Source organism: Heterodontus francisci, chromosome 14, assembly GCF_036365525.1.
Source record: "Heterodontus francisci isolate sHetFra1 chromosome 14, sHetFra1.hap1, whole genome shotgun sequence".
NCBI classification, from domain to species: domain Eukaryota; kingdom Metazoa; phylum Chordata; class Chondrichthyes; order Heterodontiformes; family Heterodontidae; genus Heterodontus; species Heterodontus francisci.
The window spans coordinates 59,626,877-59,651,022 of NC_090384.1; the positions used below are offsets into that span (position 1 = coordinate 59,626,877).

The 24,146-nt window shown below is 42.7% G+C and overlaps 1 protein-coding gene across 1 annotated transcript in view; it reads right to left on the reverse strand.

Annotated features, from left to right (window-relative positions):
* The window catches only part of LOC137377309 (protein inscuteable homolog), a 358,743-nt gene that overhangs the window by 309,038 nt on the left and 25,559 nt on the right, over positions 1–24,146 (reverse strand). Inside the window, exons 2-3 of the mRNA XM_068046873.1 lie at positions 14,815–14,867; positions 4,014–4,137 (exon numbers count right to left, since the gene is read on the reverse strand). Coding sequence (XP_067902974.1) covers positions 4,014–4,137; positions 14,815–14,867 — 177 coding nt within the window. The remainder of the gene's footprint in view (positions 1–4,013; positions 4,138–14,814; positions 14,868–24,146) is intronic.

Consider the following 24,146-nt stretch of genomic DNA (forward strand, 5'->3'; position numbering starts at 1 on the left):
GGGGGGGGCTTCATTTTAACCTTGCCTCTGTCAAGGGGCTCAAGGAGAGGGATCATGCTGTAAGTGGTCTGGAGCCTTGTCAGCTGAGCACTGTGCACCTGGGCACTGGGCAATAGATTGCTAAAGGAAGGAAGGTGACAGCAGGGCTGCATAAAGGTAAAGCTTTATTGGTCAACTTACAACTGGTAGTAAGGATCATAGGAAATGTGATTGTATAAGGGCATCGCGTGCCTCCCTTGCACATATCTCATGGTGTCTTTCCTGGTGCCTCCACCCCCCGACCAACTTCCTTTGTCTGGAGATGCTTGGTCAGCTTCCTCCTCCTCATTATCATTGTCTGAGGTGGCACCGCACTGCTCAATATCCTCACTGGCCAATGTCTCCCTCCTCTGTAGCAACATGTTGTGCAGCCGACAGCAAACCACCATGATTCGCGAGACCCTCGCTGGGGCATCATACTGAAGGGCTCCATTGGACCGATCTAGGCACCGGAATCTCATCTCGTGTAGTCCAATGGCTTGCTCAATTGTCACTCACATTGTCCCATGGCAGATGTTGTACCTCTCCTCTGCATCTGTGGGTGGGCTCCTCACTAGCATTATCCAAGAATCCATCCCTGAAGCCGTGCAGGGGGCCAAAAAACCTCTGGCAACTGGGACTGCTTTCAAATCCAGGCATTGCGGCAACTTCACAGGATGTGTGCACAGATCTGCAGGACCCATTTACAGTGGCCACAGGCCAGTTGTACATTGAGCGATTGGAAGCCCTTCCTGAAGGCCGCTGACTGGACTGCCGGAGCCTTGATGGCCACACACGTGCAGTCGATGACATCCTGCGCATGGGGGAATCCAGCAATGACCCTGAATCCGATGGACCACTCAGTTTGACTGTTGGGATCTATGCAGAAGTGCACATAGTCACTAGCCCTCCTGAAAAGGGCACCTCTGTGATGCACCGATGGGCCACTGACTGAGATTCCACACATGTCCCCAGTGCATCCCTGAAAAGATCCAAAGGCATAGAATTTTAGTGCCACAGTAATCACTGGCATTGGATTTCAATCAAGTCCCCTGGGGCCCAGCTCATCCTGCCTCATAGTGCAGAGGTCAGTGACAGCCTCACTGGAGAGGTGGAGTCTTCATTGGCACTGCCTCTCAGACAACTGTAGGTAGTTGAGCCTCGACCATGAGAACCTCACTGGAGGGTAGCTTCTTCTGCGCAGAGGGGGCTGCCGGCTTTCCCCTCTGCACCCTGCTCCATTGTCAGGAAGCTGATGCCGACCCTCCTGTGGACGTACAGGTCGTTGCAGTGCCGCTGCCAGTGCCTGGACCACCCTCCTGCTCTGCTGAACCTCCTCAACAGGGTCCCCAAAGCCTGGATAAATGGGGCCCATGATAGGTGGCGTCTTCCTAAGTGCAAGGCCTTCACTGCCAATGGCAATACCCCCCGAACTTTCCCCCCCATTTGTCACCTCTGACAAGGTGGCACTAGCCTGTTGCCCTTCTTGCATGGCTCTCCCAGAGTGCTGGCACCTTTTCCCCCCCCAATCCTTAGGTGATTTCGGATGCCCTCCCTTCTCTACCCTGCCTGGCAATTGATGCTGCCTCTCCTGATGGTCTCCCTTTGTAGCCAGCTATTAGCTCCCACCTCCATGTTGCCTTCTTCTGAAGCCCCATGATTCCCGAGCGCCATTAGCAAGATTGAAAACGGAGAATAAAATCTGTCAATAGGCCTCTTAATTGCCTGCCCAATGAGTCGCTGTCAGATCTCCACCCTCCATGTTTGCCCATCTATAAAATCAGGAAGGGGTGTTTATGCACTGCAGCCCTCGCCCACCACCCCCCCCCCCAACCCTTGCCTCCATTCCCATCTCCAAGGGCCAATTAAAATCAGTCCAAAGATACATCCTGCAGAGCCAGAAATGTACAAGTTCCACACTGTGACCATGACATGTTTTTGACTCCAACCGCAAATTAAAAACACAGTAAGCTTTTTGGAATTTGCAGGATTTACTCATGCAACAATCACACTGATTTTCATGAAATTTTCTGTGCTTTTAGTTTTCCTATGCTGGAACATAAAAACCAATGTATAGAAACAATGCAAATACTGTGTAATGAATCAGGGCTTTAGGCAAAGCATTTTAAAAGCAAAAGGAAAGACCTCCTTGTTCAGAGTGAGGCTGCGGAGTGGAAAGTATGTGGCAGACTGCTTTTCCTCAATTAACAAAAAAAAACTTTTTTTTTTCCAGTATCTCAACAGAATTTCCATATTCACAGTGAGTAATGAACAACCATGAGATGCCAAGCAATTCTAGCATCAGGAGGACTTGAAACTTTGTGGATTGAGACATTCAGACTTTCCTGGAGGAAACAGAGACCAGATGGGACCAGCTCCTGAGCTCCAGGAAGGCCAAGACATCTCGAAAAGTCAGCTGTAGCGTATAGAGGGAGATGGAAGGGGGACTGAGTGCCAACTCTGTGACCCAAGAATGAACGAGAAGTGCCGGAAAAAATTCAAAGGCCTGACCACAGCTAAAAAAAGGCAAGAAATTCACCATTCTCTCCTTTTCTTTCTTGCCTACACTGGGTCACACCACACCTAAAACTCTCTGAAAGCAGCACTCTCAGAAGTAGCACTTCAGACAACACTTGGCTTAAGGGCACCTCTATCACCCACGACTATATTAGACATTCCCACACCATTCCACTATCACCCAGCAACTGACTAGCATAAGTGCCAAATGTACTACACCAATTTGGCACCTTAATACCGCCACCTGTCACACAGCACCTCCAGGCTGAAACTTCAAACAGCTAAAATCTACAAAGGATGCAAAAGTCGAAGGAAAAGGAATAAAAACAACCTTTTAAAATTAAATCAAACAACCTAACTCATAAGGTAAATGATTTAACATGGCTTCACATTCCAGTAAATGTCACAAATTTCTACACTTACCATGTATATTGAGATTCTTTGTCTGAGTATTGCAATTTTGCAAAATTGATTCAAAATTCCAAAACTCAATCTTATCAGAAGGAAAAAAAGCTTTAATGGCTTGTTCTGTGATTTTTCTACTGGGAATAAAAGGAAATACTATATGCCTGCTGGAACATACTTCTGAGGACTCTTTGCTAACTTTTCCTAAAATCAGTTTACTAATTTGCAATCTGGAAATCAACCCTACTATACAAAAAATGGCAATTGCGGAAAATTTCAATATAGGTCAACTTGGCCTGAAAGTAACAAACGGAACTGTTAAAAAGTGGTCCCTTTTCACCAGCAAACGCTCAAGCTGTCCTGTGTTGTTTCTTAAATGGGCTACATATGAAATACAATGTAAATTAAAATTTATACACATTAAGGTCAAGAAAGAAACTGTATTTGGACTAAATGTAATTGCCTTATGATTGACATTATTTCCATTGAATTATTCTATGTAATTTCAGCAATGAAATTAGTTGTTCCTATGTAAACTTAATGATTGAAAAATAAAATACACATGTGCACCACTGCACTAATTTCCCTTGATTCATCACGTTGAAAAGTTATAGAATGTGAGAATTCACTTCCTATTTTTTCACCTGCAAATATATACTGGCACATTACAATGTTACAAATAAATAAAGTCATATTTTCCAGACATTTTCAGCCTTAAGAGACTCATAACATTAACAAAAGAGGAGAATGAAAGCATCCACACATTATTGCATCGACTCCATGATTAGATACAGCTAGGAATGCATGAACAATACATGATCCTAAAAACTAAATACAAATATATTACCTTTTTAATGAATTATCCTTGAATTTGTATTATTAAAATGGATAGAGTTAATATTGCATATGTTCATTAAACAGAGAACTAAAGGGGCAATTAATCACAGAATAGGTAAATACTTAAAAAAGAAAGAATTAGCCGACATAATTGGCACTTCAACTGAATTTATCTACCTTTCTGACCAGTCAAAAGAGGATTATAGAAGGGCTATAATTTACAATGTGTTACTGACCTGTATTTCATAGGTTAAAGCAAGCTCCACCATCTGACTGAATGACTGACTGAATGATGTCAGGGTTTCAACAACCTCAGCTTTCATAGAGGCTATTGTTGCTTCATCTTCATCATGCAAACAGCTGTAAGGAAAGGTGTAAAATGTTCAATCACAACAGTGACACAAATTAAATTTAACCTTTGGGAATAATTTCCAATCTGACAGCAGGGCCAGGAAAAATTGCAACCTCGTCATGTAAGTCATTTATCTTTCAATTGAAACAATACTAATATAATAACAAAGTTATTCAAGTATCAGCATTCATTTTACTGCAATAAAATTCACCCTATAGAACTAAAATAAGCACAACTTTAAATAAAAACATGATTAAACACCACTTATGTTCACCTGGCTTTTTCAAACGTCTCTCAATTTTGTTGCCTGATGATTTTAGGGTTTCATTTCCTTTTTAAAAACAAAAACGCTTCTATTTCTTACCTTTCTTTCTTTTTTTTTATTCATTCATGGGATCTGGGCATCGCTGACCAGGCCAGCATTTATTGCCAATCCCTAATTGCCCTTGAGAAGGTGGTGGTGAGCTGCCTTCTTGAACCGTTGCAGTCCATGAAGGGTAGGTACACACACAGTGCAGTTAGGAAGGGAGTTCCAGGATTTTGACCCAGCGACAGTGAAGGAACAGTGATATAGTTCCAAGTCAGGATGGTGTGACTTGGAGGGGAACTTGCAGGTGATGGTGTTCCCATGCATTTTCTGCCCTTGTCCTTCTAGTTGGTAGAGGTCGCGGGTTTGGAAGGTGCTGTCTAAGGAGCCTTGGTGTGTTGCTGCAGTGCAACTTGTAGATGGTACACACTGCTGCCACGGTGCATTGGTGGTGGAGGGAGTGAATGTTTGTAGATGGTGTGCTAATCAAGTGGGCTGTTTTGTCCTGGATGGTGTCGAGCTTCTTGAGTGTTGTTGGAGCTGCACCCATCCAGGCAAGTGGACAGTATTCCATCACACTCCTGACTTGTGCCTTGTAGATGGCGGACAGGCTTTGGGGAGTCAGGAGGTGAGTTACTTGCTGCAGGCTTCCTAGCGTCTGACCTGCTCTTGTAGCTACGGTATTTATATGGCTACTCCAGTTCAGTTTCTGGTCAGTGGTAGCCCCTAGGATGTTGATAGAGGGGATTCAGCAATGGTAATGCCATTGAATGTCAAGGGGAGATGGTTAGATTCTCTCTTGTTTGAGATGGTCATTGCCTGGCACTTGTGTGGTGCGAATGTTACTTGCCACTTATCAACCCAAGCCTGGATATTGTCCAGGTCTTGTTGCATTTCTACAGGGACTGCTTCAGTATCTGAGGAGTCACGAATGATGCTGAACATTGTGCAATCAGCAAACATCCCTACTTCTGACCTTATGATTGAAGGAAGGTCATTGATGAAGCAGCTGAAGATGATTGGGCCTTGGACACGACCCTGAGAAACTCCTGCAGTGATGTCCTGGAGCTCAGATGATTGACCTCCAACAACCACAACCATCTTCCTTTGCGCTAGGTATGACTCCAACCAGCGGAGAGTTTTCCCCCTGGTTCCCATTGACCTCAATTTTGCGAGGGCTCCTTAATGCCATACTCGGTCAAATGCTGCCTTGATGTCAAGGGCAGTCACTCTCGCCTCATCTCGAGGTCAGCTCTTTTGTCCATGTTTGAACCAAGGCTGTAATGAGGTCAGGAGCTGAGTGGCCCTGGCTTAACCCAAATGGAGCATCACTGAGCAGGTTATTGCTAAGCAAGTGCCGCTTGATGGCACTGTTGATGACACTTTCCATCACTTTACTGATGATTGAGAGTAGGCTGATGGGGCAGTAAATGACCGGATTGGACTTGTCCTGTTTTTTTTGTACAGGACATACCTGGGCAATTTTCCACATTGCAGGGTGGATGCAGTGTTGTAGTTGTACTGGAACAGCTTGGCTAGGGGCGCGGCAAGTTCTGGAGCACAGGTCTTCAGTACTATTGCCGGAATATTGTCAGAGCCCATAGCCTTTGCAGTATCCAGTGCCTTCTTGATATCATGCGGAGTGAATAGAATTGGCTGAAGTCTGGCACCTGTGATGCTGGGGACTTCAGGAGGAGGCAGAGATGGATTATCAACTCAGCACTTCTGGCTGAAGATTGTTGCAAATGCTTCAGCCTTATCTTTTGCACTAATGTGCAGGGCTCCCCCATCATTGAGGATGGGGATATTCGTGAAGCCACCTCCTCCAGTTAGTTGTTTAATTGTCCACCACCATTCATGGCTGGATATGGCAGGACTGCAGAGCTTAGATCTGATCTGTTGGTTATGGGATCGCTTAGCTCTGTCTATCGCATGCTGCTTACGCAGTTTGGCACACAGATAGTCCTGTGTTGTAGCTTCACCAGGTTGACACCTCATTTTGAGGTATGCCTGGTGCTGTTCCTGGCAAGCCTTCCTGCACTCTTCATTGAACCAGGGTTGGTCTCCTGGCTTGATGGTAATGGTAGAGTGGGGGATATGCCAGGCCATGAGGTTACAGATTGTGGTTGAGTACAATTCTGCTGATGCTGATGGCTCACAGCACCTCATGGATGCCCAGTTTTGCATTGCTAGATTTGTTCGAAATCTATCCCAATTAGCATGGTGGTAGTGCCACGCAACACGATGGAGGGTATCTTCAATGTGAAAGCGGGACTTTGTCTCCACAAGAACTGTGCGGTGGTCACTCCTACCAATACTGTCATGGACAAATGCATCTGCGGCAGGCAGGGTGGTGAGGATGAGGTCAAGTATGTTTTCCCCTCTTGTTGGTTCCCCCACCACCTGCCACATACTCAGTCTAGCAGATATGTCCTTTAGGACTCGGCCAGTAGTGGTGCCACCATGCCATCTTGGTGAAGGACATTGAAGTCCCCCACCCGGAGTACATTCTGTACCCTTGCCACCTACAGTGCTTCCTCCAAGTGCTGTTCAACATGGAGGAGTACTGACTCATCAGCTAAGGGAGGGCGGTAGGTGGTAATCAGCAGAAGGAACAAGAGTAGGCCATTCAGCCCCTCAAGCCTACCCGCTATTCAATAAGATCGTGGCTGATCTGCCCCAGACCTCAACTCCTCTTTTGTGCCAGCTCCTCATAGCCCTCAACTCCGATATTTCAAAAATCTGTCTACCTCCTCTTCAAATACTTTCAGTGATCTAGCCTCCACAACTCTCTGGGGTGGAAAATTCCAGACATTCATTACCCTAAGAGAAGAAATTCCTTTGCATCTCAGTCTTAAATGAGTGTCCCCTTATTCTGTAACTATGTCCCCTAGTTCGAGATTCCCCCACTAGTGGAAACATCTTTTCAACATCTACCCTGTCAAGCCCCCTCAGAATCTTGTATGTTTCAATAAGATCACCCCACATTCTTCTAAACTCTAATGAATAAAGGCCTAACCTGTTTAGCTGTTATTGATAAGTCACCCCTTCATCCCAGGAATCAGCCTAGTGAATCTTTTGAACTGCCTCCAATGCCAGTATATCCTTTCTTAAATACGGGGACCAAAACTGTACACAGTACTCCAGGTGCGGCCTCACCAATACCTTGTACAGTCGTAACTAGACTTCCCTATTTTTAAACTCCAACCCCCTAGCAATAAAGGCCAAAATTTCATTTGCCTTCTTAATTACTTGCTGCAGCTACATGCTAACTTTGTGTTTCATGCACAACACCCAGATCCCTCTGTGCTGCACTTTTTTGAAGTCTCTCTCCAGTTAAATAATAGTCTGCCTTTTGATTCTTCCTACCAAAGTGCATGACCTCATACTTTCCTACATTAAACTCCATCTGCCAAATTTTTACCCACTCACTCAACCTATCTATATCCCCTTGCAGATTCCTTATGTCCCCATCACAACATGCCCTCCCACCTATTTTTGTATCAGCAAATTTGGATATATGACACTCTGCCCCCTCTTCCAAGTCATTAATATAGATAGTAAATAATTGAGGCCCTAGGACTGATCCTTGTGGCACTCCACTAATTACGTCTTTCCAACCTAAAAAAGACCCATTAATCCAGACTCTGTCTTCTGTGAGTTAACCAATCCTCAATCCATACTAATACATTACCCCCAGTACTGTGAACTCCTATCTTGTGCAATAATCTTTTATGTGGCATCTTATCGAATGCCTTCTGGAAATCCAAATACACTACATCTACCGGTTCCCCTTTATCAACTCTGCTTGTTATATCCTCAAAGAACTGTAGCAAATTTGTCAAACATGATTTCTCTTTCACAAAACAATGTTGACTCTGTTTGATTGCATTAAGCTTTTCTAAATGTCCTGCTATTTCTTCCTGAATAATGGACTCCAGCATTTTCTCGACAATTGATGTTAGGCTGACTGGCCTATAGTTTCCTGCTTTTTGTCTCCCTCCCTTCTTGAACAGGGCCGTCACATTAGCGGTTTTCCAATTCACTGGGACCCTCCCAGAATCCAGTGAGTTCTGGAATACTTCTACCAATGCCTCCACAATCTCTGCAGCCACTTCCTTTAAAACCCTTGGATGCAGGCCATCAGGTCCTGGAGACCTGATGCCTGTGGTCCCATTAGTTTGTCAAATACTTTGTCCTTCGTGTTAGAGACTGTTACAAGATCTTTCCTCCCATTAGCTCCTTGCTTATCTGATATCAGTGGGATATTTATAGTGTCCTCCACCGTGAAGACCGGTGCAGAATATTAGTTTAAATTATCTGCAATTTCCCTGTTCCCCGTTATCAATTCTCCAGTCACATCCTCCAAGGGAACCACCCTCACTTTAGTTACTCTTTTTATATACGCATAGAAGCTTTCACTATTTGTTTTTATATTTCTTGCCAATTTACTTTCATAATCAATTTTCTCCCTCTATTAGCTTTTTAGTCATCCGCTGCTGGTTCCTAAAAAAATTCCCAATCCTCCGGCCTGCCACAACTTTTCGCCGCTTTGTAAGCCTTAGTTTTTGATTGGATACTCTCCTTGACTGCCTTTGTTTACCACGGGTGGTTTATCGTTCTCAGAGTCCTTCTTTTTGAGCGGGATAAATGTTTGCTGAGCATTATGAAATATCTGCTTAAATGTCTGCCACTGCTCATCCACTGACCTTAGTCTATTTTCCCAGCCCGTTTTAGACAACTCTTTCTTCATACCTCCGTAATTGCCCTTGTTTAAGTTGAGGACACTGGTTTGAGACCAGAGTTGCTCACCCTCAATCTGAATTTAAAATGTTACCATGTTGTGATCGCTACCCCCTAAAGGATCCTTAACTACGAGATCTCTTATTAATCCACCAAGTCTAAAATAGCCTGTTCCTGCGTAGGTTCTGCAACGTATTGTTCTAAATAACAATCCCTGATGCACTCTACAAATTCGTCTTCCATGTTACCTCTGCCAATCTGATTTGTCCAGTCAACATGCAGATTAAAATCTATCATGACAATTGTAGCGCCCTTCTTACACGCCTCCATTATTTCCTGATACATACTTTGTCCTACAGTGAGGCAACTCTTCGGGGGCCTACAGACGACTCCCACCCATGACTTCTTCCCCTTGCTATTCCTCATTTCCACCCAAACTGATTCCACATCAATCTATTGCACCCATATCACTACTCACCACCACACTAATACCTTCCTTTATTAACAAAGCTACCCCACCTCCTTTTCCATTTTGCCTATTTTTTCAGAACATCGAATATCCTTGAATATTGAGTTCCCAGTCTTGGTCACCCTGCAAGCACGTCTTTGTAATAGCTATCAAGTCAGATTCATTTATTTCTATTTGTGCTGTCAACTCATCTATCTTGTTCCAAATGTTGCATGTATTCAGATGAAGAGCCTTAAGCTTTGACTTTTTACCATTATTACTCATTCTGGTTCTAATTTCTGCTGTACTCTTCTGCTTATATTTTCTGCCGCTTCCTGTCATACTTTGATTACCGTTCACCTTTTCACTACCCTGCACCTCTGCTCTCTCGTTTTTGATTTTTTTTAAACTTCACTTCATTTGAACCCTCCCTCCCAATAATTAGTTTAAAACCCTATTTACAACCCTAGTTATATGATTCGCCAGGACACTGGTCCCAGCACGGTTCAAATGAAGCCCGTCCCAATGGAACAGCTCTCTCCTTCCCCAGTACTGATGCCAGTGCCCCATGAATCGGAACCCATTTCTCCCCCACCAATCTTTGAGCCACGCATTTACCTCTGTAATCTTATTTACCCTAAGCCAAATTGCACATGGCTCAGGTAGTAATCCAGAGATTATTACCTTTAAGATTTTGCTTTTTAATTTAGCCCCAAGCTGCTCATAGTCACTCAGCAGAACCTCTTTCCTAGTCCTAGCCATGTCGTTGGTAACTATGTAGACCATGACAACTGGATTCTTCCCCTTCCACTCCAAATTCCTCTCCATCCCAGTAGAGATGTCCTTACTCTTGGCACCAGGTAGGCAACACAGCCTTCGGGACTCTCTGTCTTTGCCGCAGAGAGCAGTATCTATTCCCCTAACTATGCTATCCTCTATTACAACTGCATTTCTCTTTTCTCCCCCCACTTGAATGGCACTCTGAACCACGGTGCTGTGGTCAGTTCGCTCATCCTCCCAGCAGTCTGTGCCCTCGTCCACACCAGGAGCAAGAACCTCTTACCTATTGGATAAGGGCACTGGCTGAGGCTCCTCCAAAGCTAAATTCTGGATCCCCATACCTGCCTCACTCGCAGCCACACCCTCCTGTCCCTGACCACGGTCCAAATTTGATGTAATTAATCTAAGGGGCATGACTGTCTCCTAAAACAGTGTCCAGGTAACTCTCCCCCTCCATGATGTGTCACGGTGTCCTCAGCTCAGACTCCAGCTCATCAACTCTGAGCCGAAGGTCCTCAAGCAGCCAACACTTGCTGCAGATGTGGCCACCATGGATTGCACCAGCGTCCACCATAAGGTCCCATACAAGAGGTTAGTAAATAAAATTAGAGCACATGGGATTGAGGGTAATACACTGACATGGATTGTGAATTGAATAATGGACAGAAAACAGTAGGCATAAACAGGTTATTCTCAAGTTGACAGGCTGTGACTAGTGGGGCAGCACAAGGATCAATGCTTGGGCTCCAGCTATTCAAAATTTATATAATCATTTGAATGTGGGGACCAAATGTAATATTTCCAAGCTTGCTAATGACGCAAAACTAGGTGGGAATGAGAGTTGTGAAGAGGATACAAAAAGGCTTCAAGGGGATTTAGACAGGCTAAGTGAGTGGGCAAGAATATAGCAGAAGGAATATAATGTGGGAAAATGTGGAAGTTGTTCACTTTGGTAGGAAAAACAGAAATGCAGAATATTTCTTAAATGGTGAGAGATTGGGAAGTGTTGAATTCCAAAGGGACCTGGGTGACCTTGTTCATAAGTCATTGAAAGCTAATGTGCAGGTGCAGCAAGCAATTAGGAAGGGAAATGGTATGCTGGCCTTTATTGCAAGAGGATTTGTAATTGTATAGAGCCTTGGTGAGACCACACCTGGAATACTGTGTACAGTTTTTGTCTCCTTACCTAAGGAAGGATATATTTGCCATAGAGGGAGAGCAACGAAGGTTCAGCAGACGGATTCCTGAGTTGGCACGATTGTCCTATGAGGAGAGGTTGAGGAAACTGGGCCTGAATTCCCTGGAATTTAAAAGAATGAGATGTGATCTCATTCAAACATACAAAATTCTTACAGGGCTCACTGGGTTGATGCAAGAAGGATGTTTCCTCTGGCTGAGGGGTCTGGAACCAAGGGACAGCGTCTCAGAATAAGAGTTAAGCCATTTAAGATTGAGATGAGGAAGAATTTCTTCACTCAGAGGTTTGTGAATCTGTGGAATTCTCTACCTCAGAGGGTTGTGGAGGCTCAGGTCATTGAGTATGTTCAAGACAGAGTTCAATACATTTCTAGATAATAAAGATATCAAGGGATATGGGGATAGTATGGGAAAATGGCTTTGAGGTAAAAGAGCAGCCATGATAGAGTTGAATGGTGGAGCAGGTTCGAGGGGCCAAATGGCCTACTCCTGCTCCCATTTCCCATGTTCCTATGTCCTTATGATCAAACTCAGTCAACAAAATCATACATGTGTTTTCACAATCAACACATGATGCTGTTGAAATATTTACCATATTGTTCCTAGATCAATAAGTAGATTCAGGTAACTCATAATTCCATGTATTTCATATCAATTGTGGCTAAGTCGAAAAGTAGATCTGTGCAAGAGTAACCTTGCTTTGTACTGAAACAGAGAATCACTGTGGTACTGCCACAATGAAGGGTGATCAAGGAATGATATATAGGGAGTTGAATATTTTCCCAGTGATATTTTTCAGGTTTAAATATTGAGTCAGATATATATTTCATGATTGTAAAATCTTCAAGATGTTTAAAATCATGAAGGGTTTTGATAGCGTAAATAAAGAGTAACTGTTTCCAATAGCTGGTGGGTCGATGACTAGAGGGCACAGATGCAAGTTAATTGGCAAAAGAATTGAGATGACATGAGGAAAAATCTTTTTTGACACAAGTGGTTAGGGTTTGGAATGCATTGCCTGATAGGGTGGTAGATACAGAGTCATAGCAACCTTCAAAAAGAAATTGGATTAATAATTGAAGGGGAAAAAATTGCAGGAATATTGGGTAAGAGCAGGGGAGTGTGAATAGCTGGATTATTCTTTGAAAGAGCTGGCTATTTTTGATGAGTCTTTTAGATGTTGGAGAGACTTTCAGCAGATTACGCTGTCCTGCTCTTGTAGCCATGGCATTGAGATAGCTGGTTTAGTTCTGGTTAAGCTTCTGGTCAATGCTGGCCCCAAGATGTTGATGGTGCAGGGACTTTGATGTTGGGGGTGCGTTTGAAGGTTAAGTGGAGATGGTTGGTTTTTTTCTTGTTCACGATGGCCATTATATGGTACTTATGTTTTCTGCCACTTGTCAACTGAAGTCTGGATGTTATCCAGGTTCTGCTGTAGGCTGGCATGGGCTGCTCCATTATTAGTTGCGAATGGAGCTCAACACCGTGGAATCTTTGGTTGAGTCGAGGTCGCTGGTGATGACTGGCCTCCAACAAAAATAAATCTCTTCCTTTGTCAGTTATGACTCCAGCTATGGCAAGGTTTTCCCTTTAGCCCCCACTGATCTCAGTTTTGTTCTGGCTCCTTGGTCCTAAACTGTATTGAATACTGCCTTGATGTTGAGAGCAGCTAATCTCACCACTGCTCAATACTTAGTTCTTGATTTTTGTCTGTATCAAGGCAGTGAAGAAGTCTGGAGCTGAATGGTTCCAGGACAGCCTGAACAAAGCAGGTTGTTAACGAATAGGAGTCACTTGATGGTATTGTTGATGACTCACTTTTTCACTGATTGGGAGGAGACTGACAGAATATTAATTTATCCTCTCTTTTGGATGGAATATGCAGAGACATTTTCCTTCACATTGTCAGTTAGATCCCAATGGTATAGCTGTAACTGCAACCATTTGGCTAAAGGAGCATCTAGCCATGGAGTGCCATGATGCATTGAATGTTGTTTGTAAGATCTTGTGTTGGAACTCACACCAGAATACTGCAGCAACTTTGTTATAGTGCGCATTATCACATAGCCCTGGACACTAACTATGACTGGAATTTTACCCTCGGCAGGCAGGAGCTGTCCACCGACCGACAAGTCGGTGACGATCCCACCTACGCCTGGCCTGGGGATCCAGACTGCATTTTGCAGCTCCCAGGCTCCTAATTGGTCTGAGGCAGAACATCTACCGCATTGAGGCAGGAAATCCCACTTAATGGGGCTGTTGGCCAATCGGCGGGCCAGCAGCACTCTGTCCCAGCAGCGCCACTGGGCGTGGTGGCCACTGCTGAGACAGCAACGCAGCTGAAGACGGAAGATGTCGGGGAGCCCCAGAGAATCGTTAAGTTTTTGGGGCCTCGCCAGGGGCAATCGGTCAGGCCCCAGTGAGGCAACGGTGGTTGACAGGGAACGGGGGTGTTGGGCGTTGGGGCCTGATAATGAGGGCCCACCCCCACCCCCACCCCCACCCCCCCCCCCCCCCCAGGCTGTCAGAAAGCCACTTACTTTTAACAGGCGGCTTTTCTCAGGCTTGGGCCGCCCACCAAGGGTAAAATCCCCGTGGTGGTGGGCTGAAGCCCTTAAGTGGCTGTTAACTGGCCACTTAAGGGTCTTGATTGGGGCCAGGGGCGGGCAGGCTGTTTAATCACCGCCACCCTGCATAAAATGGCAGCAGAGGTGGGAGCGGGTCGGAAATGGCCCTCTGTGTCTCCCGCTCTATTTTATGTCCACTCCCCCACCACCATCCCGCTCTTTGGGGTGGGGGGGGGACGTAAAATTCCAGCCCATGATATAACCATGCAATTATTGTCAACTCATGCTTTGAGACTAATTTTCAGAATTAAGCATTCATAAAATGAATCTAAACAATTTATGGGTTCATAGATAAATTTCTGAATTAGTTTCTGAATTCTTTTTAATTTGAAAAGGCTCAGTAGCTACTCAGATTTATGACAGAATTAAAACTCGGATATTGGCTGATGTATTTAATAGAAAAATGTCTTCCAATTACCAAATGAAGTTTGAGACTAGAACAATCCCATTTTATTCAATTTATATCTGCAATAGGAACTTTAACAGTAAGCAGCAAAGCAATAATGTCATATTAAAAAACTCAAATGACAAAAAAGTTCAAAATAGAGAATTTCAGTACAGGCTGGGGAAACAGAAAATTTACCTTTCAGTTATTGTAGTCAGGTCAGTGCATTTCTCTATTAAAATCTTTTCAAACTGCAGAGAAATAGAAACAGACACATGATAGTTGACAATGCGATAGTATGCACAACACAATATGTATTACAGTTACTCTACTCATATGTTGGTCTTTAGGTATTCCATTGTTGTACTTAGAGTAGTGCTCACCATTAACTCCGCTAATCTAATAATGAAGTTACAGAAATTACAATGTGCATAATCTGCCACAAGATATTTTGGTCTCAGTTTTGTTTTTTTATTTGAAATAGATTAAGTTATATGTCAGATATCATTTAGCATAATTAGCTTTCCCAAAATAATTCTCATTGTCTAGACAATCTGGTTATAAATCAAAGTCAGACTGGGATGAATGTCTCCTCTTTCTGCTGAGGTAAGATCCTTCTGTGAAATGAACTTATACAATAGTCAGACAGTTTCCAGCATGGAAGAGTCTTCCAGCATCAAGCTATCCATAATTCAGGAGTATATGGCATTAATTTGGCATAACACTTGCTGTTAGAAAGAAAATATCCTATTGAGACGACCACCTTTCGCAATTATGGTTAAGGCACATCGCTAGGGTAGAAGAGGTGGAAAATAAATTAAAATAAATTTCAATTAAGATTAAAGTAGCTGAAAGATTTGTATTAAAAAAATTACATGGCATTCCTTCTTCAAGTATGCCAGCTAAGCATACTGCCTTATTCTTCAGACATCTACAGAAGAAAGAAGCGCTGAGGGGAGCAAGGGCACAAAATGTACTCTAAGTGGGGGAATTCAATGTCTATCGCCAAGAGTGGCTCAGTAGCACCACTAATGACTGAGCTGGCTGAGTCCTGAAGGACATATTTGCCAAACTGGGCCTGTGGCAGGTGCTGAGAACCAACAAGAGGGTAAAACCTTGACCTTATCCTTACCAATCTGCCTGTAGCAGAAGCATCTGTCCATGACAATATTGGTAGGAATGACCACCGCACAGTCCCTGTGGAGATGTAGTCCTGTCTTCATACTGAGGACACCCTCCATTGTGTTATGTGGCACTACCACTGTGCTACATGGGATAGATTCAGAACAAATCTAGCAGTTCAAAACTGGGAATCCATGGGGTGCTGTCGGCCATCAGCAGCAGAATTGTATTCAACCACAATTTGTAACCTCATGGCCTGGCATATTCCTCACTCTACCATTACCGTCAGGCCAGGAGAGAAACACTGGTTCAATGAGGACTGTAGGAGAGCATGCTCGGAGCAGCACCAGGCATACTTGAAAAAGAGATGCCAACCTTGAGTTGCAACACAGCACTACATGCATATTGAACAGCAGAACAGCATTCTATAGACAGAGCTAAGCAATCCCACAAACAATGAATCAGATCAAAGCTCTGTAGACATGCCACATCAATTTATGAATGGTGGTGGACAATTCAACAACTATATGTAGGAGAAGGCTCCAAAAACATGCCTCTCCCCAGTGATGGAGGATGCCCAGAACATCAGTACAAAACACAAGGCTGAAGCATTTGCAACCATCTTCAGCCAGACATGCGGAGTGGATGATCCATCCTGGTCTCCTCCGGAGGTCCCTAGCAACAGAGATGCCAGTCTTCAGCCAACTCGATTCACTTCACGTGATATCAAGAAATGGCTGAAGGCACTGGATACAGCAAAGGCCCTGACAACATCCTGGCTGTGGTACTGAAGACTTGCTTCAGAACAAGGCACACCCTTAGCCAAGCTGTTCCAGTACAGCTACAGTACTGGCATCTACCGGACAATGTGGAAAATTACCCAGGTATGTCTTGTCCACAAATACAATCCAGCCAATTATCGCCCCAGCAGCCTGCTCTCAATCATCTGCAAATTGATGGAAGGTGTCGTCGACAGTGCTATCAAGCACCACTTACTCAGCAACAAAAACCTGCGCACCGATGTACAGTTTGGGTTCCACCAGTGCCACTCCGCTCCTGATCTCATTACAGCCTTGGTCCAAACATGGACAAAAGAGCTTAATTCCAGAGATGAGGAGAGAGTGACAGCCCTTGACATCAAGGCAGCATTTGAATGTGTGGAATCAAGGAGCCCGAGAAAAATTGGAGAGAATGGGAATCAAGGGGAAATCTCTCTGCTGGCTGGAGTTATACCTAGCGCAAAGGAAGATGGTGTGGTTGTCAGAGACCAATCATCTCAACCCCATGACATTACTGCAGGAGTTCCTCAGAGTAGTGTCCTAGGCCCAACCATCTTCAGCAAGGACCTTCCCTCCAATATTAAAAGGTCAGAAGTGGAGATGTTTGCTGACAATTGCACACTGTTCAGTACCATTTTCAACACCTCAGATACTGAAGCAGTCCGTGCCCACATGCAGCAAGACCTGGACAACATTCAGGCTTGGGCTGATGTGTGGAAGGAATGTTACTTGCCATTTAAGTGCCAGGCAATGACCATCTCCAACAAGAGAGAATCTAACCACCTCCCTTTGATATTCAATGGCATTACCATCGCTGAATCCCCCAGCATCAATATCCTGGTGTTACCATTGATCAAATACTTAACTGGATCAGCCATATAAATACTTTGGCTGCAACAGCAGGTCAGAGGCTAGGAATTCTGACTCCCCAAAGCCTGTCCATCATATATAAGACACATGTTAGGAGTGTGATGGAATACTGTCCATTTGCCTGGAAGGCAAAAACACTCAAGAAGCTCGACACATTGTAAGACAAAGCAGCCCGCTTGATTGGCATCCCATCCTTCACCTTAAAGCATTCACTCCCTCCACCACCAATGCACAATGGCAACAAAGTGTATCATGTGCACTGCAGCAACTCACCAAGGCTCCTTCGACAGCACCTTCCTAACCTGTGGTCTCTACCATATAGAAGAACAAGGGCAGCAGATGCATGGGAACACCATCACCTGCAGGTTTCCCTAGGAGCCACACACCATCCTGAACTGGAACTATATATCTCAGTTTCTTCACTGTCACAGGGTCAAAATACTGGAACAGCCTCCCTCACAGCACTGTGGGAGTACCTACAACACATGCACTGCAGCAGTTCAAGAAGGCAGCTCACCACCATCTTCCCAAGGGCAACTAGGGATGGACAACAAATGCTGGCATAGCCAGTAACATCCCAAGAACTAATATAAAAAAAAATCCCTGTAAAGTTACAGGCAGTGTGGTACGGAGCCATTTAGACCAAAAAAGCTTCCAGGTTTCATTGTGATTTAGGTGTTCTTATATAGGGAAACACAGTCAATCTACACAATTGACCTAACACAATTTAACAAAAGGAACTGAAGAAAAAAATCAGGCAAAATTCATGCTTCTGACACTAATGAGCGATGTGCGAAAAAAGCACTTGTATGAAAATTACGGGAAGCAGATCAGACGTAATTGTGATACCCTCCATAGCTGAGCAGCAACTTAGTAACAGTCTGGGATTTTACACAAAGAATTCCCACTTGGGTAAGGTAGAGGTGGGCTTCTGGCATTTATAAACAGTAGTGGCCTTAGGAGTGGAGGAGAAAAAAGAAAGAAAAATTGAGGAAAATAAAAGATTGCAGTGTAATTTTTACAATAGCACATCCTACAATAGATTGTCAACATATAATGAGTCAGTAAGAGGATACAGTACTATATTCTCTAATGTAAATTTGCTCCAAATTTTAATACCATTCTAGTTGTTTATTTAATGTTATGTCACTCAGTTAATTAAACTGCATGTTGAATCATTTCCTTCCTTCACACAATAAGCAATTACTAAGGGGGCAGGTCATGGCTGTGAGTCTACAGAGTTGAGTCTACAATGATGACAACTGAATATCTGACCTTTTGAAGTGCATAATTATTTGTCTTTTCCAACAATAGAAGACTATATTTGAAATTCTGTTCACATTTCTGAATTCCATAGCTCAGCATAAATATTACTTATTAATACTTCCAAATTCATGTCTAAAGTAATTTTGAAGTGAGACTTAAAGCTTTTTATATATCAGAGAAATGAAAGGAAAACAAAGACCAAACACAATCTTGCAATCAATACCTGTTATAAGCTATTTAATTATTCCTTTGGATACGGAACTTTTCTCCCTAATTTGGAAGTGTTGGGTATTAAATTAATTTAAATTTTTATAGTGTAATAATGGAATGCATATTGCAACTACAACAACAATTTGCATTTAAATAGCATCTTTAATCTGTTTGTGCATCCCAAGGCGCTTCATAGCAGCATACCAAACAGAATTTGACACCAAGCCACATGAGATGTTAGGACAGGTGACCAAAAACATGGCTGAAGAGGAAGAGGAAGAGAGGTAGAGAGTTGGAGAGGCATAGGGAAGGAATTCCAGAGCTTAGACAGCTGAAGACACAGTCAATGGTGGAGCAATTACAACTGGGGAAGCGCAAAGGACCAAAATTGGAGGAACATTGAGATCTCGGAGGACTGTAGGGCTGAAGGTGGTTAGAGATAGGGAGGGGAGAGGCTATGGAGGATTTTTAAAGGAAGATAGAAATTTTAAAAATCGAGGCATTGCCAGACTGGGTGTGAATGTAGGTCAGCAAGCACTCTGATGGATGCAACTCAGCAGCAGTGATTTAGATTAAATCCAAGTAAGTTGTTCCAATTCCATTCATAACAGGTGAAGTCTACTGGATGTAGTGTACAGAAAGGCACAACCACAATCAGCCCTATGTGAATTCTAGCTGATCCTCATTGTCCACTCTAATCATTTGAATGAAACATCACTAATAAAGCACTGAAACAGGCAACAGAAGAATGTTTAAAAAAAGCTATTCAGCCCATTAAAGCCTAATACTCTAGTACTCTAATTTTCTCATTATAGTATGCTGCTGTATTTTGAATCCTGCCCCAATGTTTGTGCCAGCATTACCCTTTTGGGAAATTATTCCAAGCATTAGTATTTTTTTGAAGTATAGATGTGTGATAACCTTCAACCATTTTAATTTAAATGCTTGTAAATAATGGTCGATGCAATAATTTAAGATCAATTGTGTTAACTCATAAGTCAAAAGAATCTATTATCTTTCTACACTCTTGTTCATTTTCCTAATTTCCTTCTCTGTTTTCATTACTCACTTATCTATCTTCAGAAGAGGCATCAAAACAATTATTGGTAACTGCCAATCGATTGGTCCATATCAGTAACTGGCAAAAGTAGAGACTCAATTAGCAGAAATGTTAATTATTATAATCTAGGTAAAATCTGTTGGTTTTAATCATGTTCTTAATTTTACTTTTCAATGCGATTTGCAGCTTTTATTCTAAGTCCTATAATCCATTAGTGTTTGATATTAATCGGAGACATCAGAAGAAAACATGGGATCCATTCTATCGTTAATTCATATCTCAATTTTAAAAAAAGATTCACTCTTCATAGAAACATAGAACTTAGGAGTAGGGCATTCAGCCCTTCGAGCCTGCTCCATCATTCTATAAGATCCTGGCTGATCTGGTTGTGGCCTTAACTCCACTTTCCTGTCTGGCCCCCGCCCCCCCCCACCCATAACCCTTGAATCCCTCATCTATCAAAATGTATCTAACTCAGTATCGGGGATATGCTAGCCAAGATTACTTTGCACATAAAATCACATTTTAATTCATAGGGAGTGAGACTTGTCGAGTGCCCCAGTGTTTGATGCTGCAGCTCCTATTGATCACAATCTGCATAGAATATCTGCACTCAAAGTATAATTTGCTCAAATTTGAAGATTATACTAAATTTAGGGGCAAGGCAGTCAATCCGATGATGCAAACAATAAAATTAGAGAAAGGAATAAAAACAGAAAATGCTGGAAATATGCAGGTCAGGCAGCATCATTGGAGCAAGAAAGAGAGTTAACATTTCAGGTCAATGACCTTTCATCAGAACCTTCTTGTCAATTCTGACAAATGGTCATTAATCTGAAATGTTAACTGTTTCTTTCTCCACAGATGTTGCCTGACCTGCTGAGTATTTCCAGCATTTTCTGTTTTTATTTCAGATTTGCAGCATCTGCAGAATTTTGCTTTTGAATTACGGAAGGTGCATGATAAAATTTGTGAATGGAAGAATTGTGGCAAATTGAATTTGATACAAATAAATGCAAGGTATTACACATTAGAAGAATGGCAAACATATTCAATGAATAGTATTGAGCTAGCTAGGTGAGGCTGAGATAGTAGACTCCACACTTAGCACATATGGTCATTGCAAAGCAATAATCAATAATTCTAACATAATGCTAACAATCCAAGTGCTAAACTGTTTCAGTGCAAGATTGAGGCTATTATATTGACACTGCACAGTGTTTGTCACACCTTGCATACTAGTCTCCAGGACACAAAAATAGAATATCAGAAAACTAAACCATAAGGACAGGCCAGATCAACACAGACTCCTCAGCCCTGATGGAGATAAATAAAGTGAGCACAAAATGAAAGATAATTCTGGAGCACTATCTTAAGTTAGACAATGATGCAGGACAAAAGTTAGCAAAAGGAAAGTTCATAACTAGCGTCAGGAAGCAGCTCATCATGCAAAGTGCAGTCAATACCATAATTGTTTTCTGGATTGTATAGTAGAGGCAAAATCATTAAAAACACTCAATAGTCAGCTAGGTGTTACAACAGTGTCGGAACATAGAACTGCCTCTTTAATGATTCCATGGATGGATGAGATAACTCAGAAAAATGACTTGACTGATCTTTGTTTAATCTTAGAGATCATTAAATTCTATCATATTTTACATCTTGTTGTACCTTGGTTGATTAATTGCCAATATCTACTTGTCCATTGTCGAGCAGTCATTTTCAGCTGTCAGAGCTAACTTAATTTTAACCAAAGAAATCTATAGAATATCTGTTATGTCAAAAAAGCCAAATTAATAACATAGAACTTTATAGTACACCTCAGCCTTCTCATTCTCTTACTTTCAGTTCTAATTTTGGGCAGTATTCCACCATAGCAGTAGCCATTTGATGCTAACAGCAAAAATACAACATTCTATCCACAACTTCGGCCTCCAACATCAGACTTTACCAAAATATCTTAAAATCTTAATATGCATCTGTTGCTCCTTCACTACAAAAGCTGTAAAAAATTTGACTCTTTACTCTAAATTTATAACCAGTCTGCTTTGTTAGATAACAGTGGCATCACAAACTAGTGCATTAATTAATTTTCATACAATGCAACATAACACTCTTCCAGATGAAAAAACACTTGCTTTTCACATGGTATAAATAAAGCCATGGTATAATGCACTGCAGAGTTTGCTTAACTCCCTCTTTTGTGCAACCATCGATTCTTCCCTATTTTACAAATCAGCAACGATTAAATTATTACTCAGCAAGCTTACAGTGAGTTGACAGCCTGTTATACCCAGCACCCGGTTTCTTTTCCAATGGTGGAGTGTAAAACAGGCTGCCATTTCACTATGAGCCTGTTTCATGCTACTGCTGGTGACCAATTTTATTCCCAGAATATCTAATCCACACAGGAAGGTAAAAATGAGAAAAAGGTCACCTAATCATGCTCAAGACATACTCAGATCATTTCCATCTCCCTCTTGACTCAGTTAAACACTATCCATGAATTTACCAGTTTCTTTTGTGAACATTTAAAAAAAGTTTGTATTTATTTTATTTTCTATTTGAGCAAATTAAGTAGTTGTTAAAATTCAGGCTCAGTTTCCAACACCTTTCTGGTGTTCATGGGGAAACAACAACAATTTCCATAAACTGGTGAACTGTCTTATAAACTCCAATCAGCATCTTGATTCTCTACCCGATATGGATTAGTATAGCCCAAGTCTTGCAATTAACCCAAATCATGGTTAATCACATATTGCAAAATATGAGATGGTGTCATATTTTCCTGGAGCTCAAGAAGTTGGGGAAACAGCACACTGCAATAATAATGCATACAAACTAATTCTACCTTTCCAGATTTATTTATAGATAAAGTTACACACAAAAGCAAAAATAGGCAACAAAAATAAAGAGCACAAATAAAATAGGATTGACTGTTAAAAAGGCAAAGACAACTATGGAAAAATTGAATAAATCCCAAAAACAGACGCGGGGATGGTGAAAGACAATTAACTCTTGCCAATTTGTTGCAATGCAGGCAGCGCACAAACGTTGTCCCGTCTGCTAATTTAAATGATGCAGTGTGTAGCACAGTGCTAAACATGCTGCTGAGTGGCTGCACGCCTCAGCAGTGGACCCAAGTTCTTACAAGACTAGCACTACTTAAATCCAGTTTGTACCTCTCAAAGGGGAGGTGCATTCTGGCTGCAGCAGGTGCTGGAACTGTTTGTGGAACAGAATCTGAGCAGTAAGAGTGAAAATGGCACAACAAGGCTAGGAGTGTGACGCAGCCCTAGAGGCCTTGGTGCAGGAGGTGGACAGGAGACAAGAGGTCCTCTTCCCGGATGGGGCCATGAGGCCCCCCAGACGGGCACATGTCACATGTCAGGCTGAAGAATCACACTTAAGCCACAGTTTAACTTTAACAAAGATTTAACAAGCTTTATTAAAAAAGACTTCTGTTCACTGCAGCAGCATTGCCTATCTGACCTTACAACAACCCCCAGGTCAGGTATTTTCCCCAAAACACCGAGTTCCTTTTGGTTTCACTTCCAAGTACAATATATTCTCGAATACTCAAGCCCACACATACAATCATTACATCCCTCCCTTATCAGACTAAAACGTGTCCATGATTTTTGAACATAATCACAACACAAAATCTTGATATAATTTTGGTGGTCTCCTCTCGTGCCGTGGTCTTCCTTTGTCTCAGGAATTCTGGTCACCATGTCAGGATTAGGAAATGTCATTCGCCCCTCTAGAACCGATGTTTCTCCCTCTAGATAACAAACTGTCTGCCTGCCAACAGCATCACTGGCTTGGACTTCTGAATTGCTGGATGTCAACTGCGCCTCAGCTCCTACGTCTGGTTCGTCTGCTGTTGTGTCTTTGTCACTATGATGCTTTTTAATGCATGAAGAATTTTTGTCATACCCTACTCCTTCTGGTGACTGCACAGTCACACTGTTTCCCTTGTTGGCAATAACAGTGTATGGCTTGGGATAATATGGTGTATCCATCTTACTTGCACTCTCCTGGCTCAGCAATACTTCATCACCTGGTATCACAGACAGTCTAGCTCTCCTTCTGTGGTCTGCATAAAACTTTGCAGCACCTTTTTTCTCAGCATCATGATCTCAAACATCCTGATCAACTCTAATGTCCCTCAGCTCTGGTATCGCTGCATATTTTTCACCCAAATAACTGGGCTCTTTCCT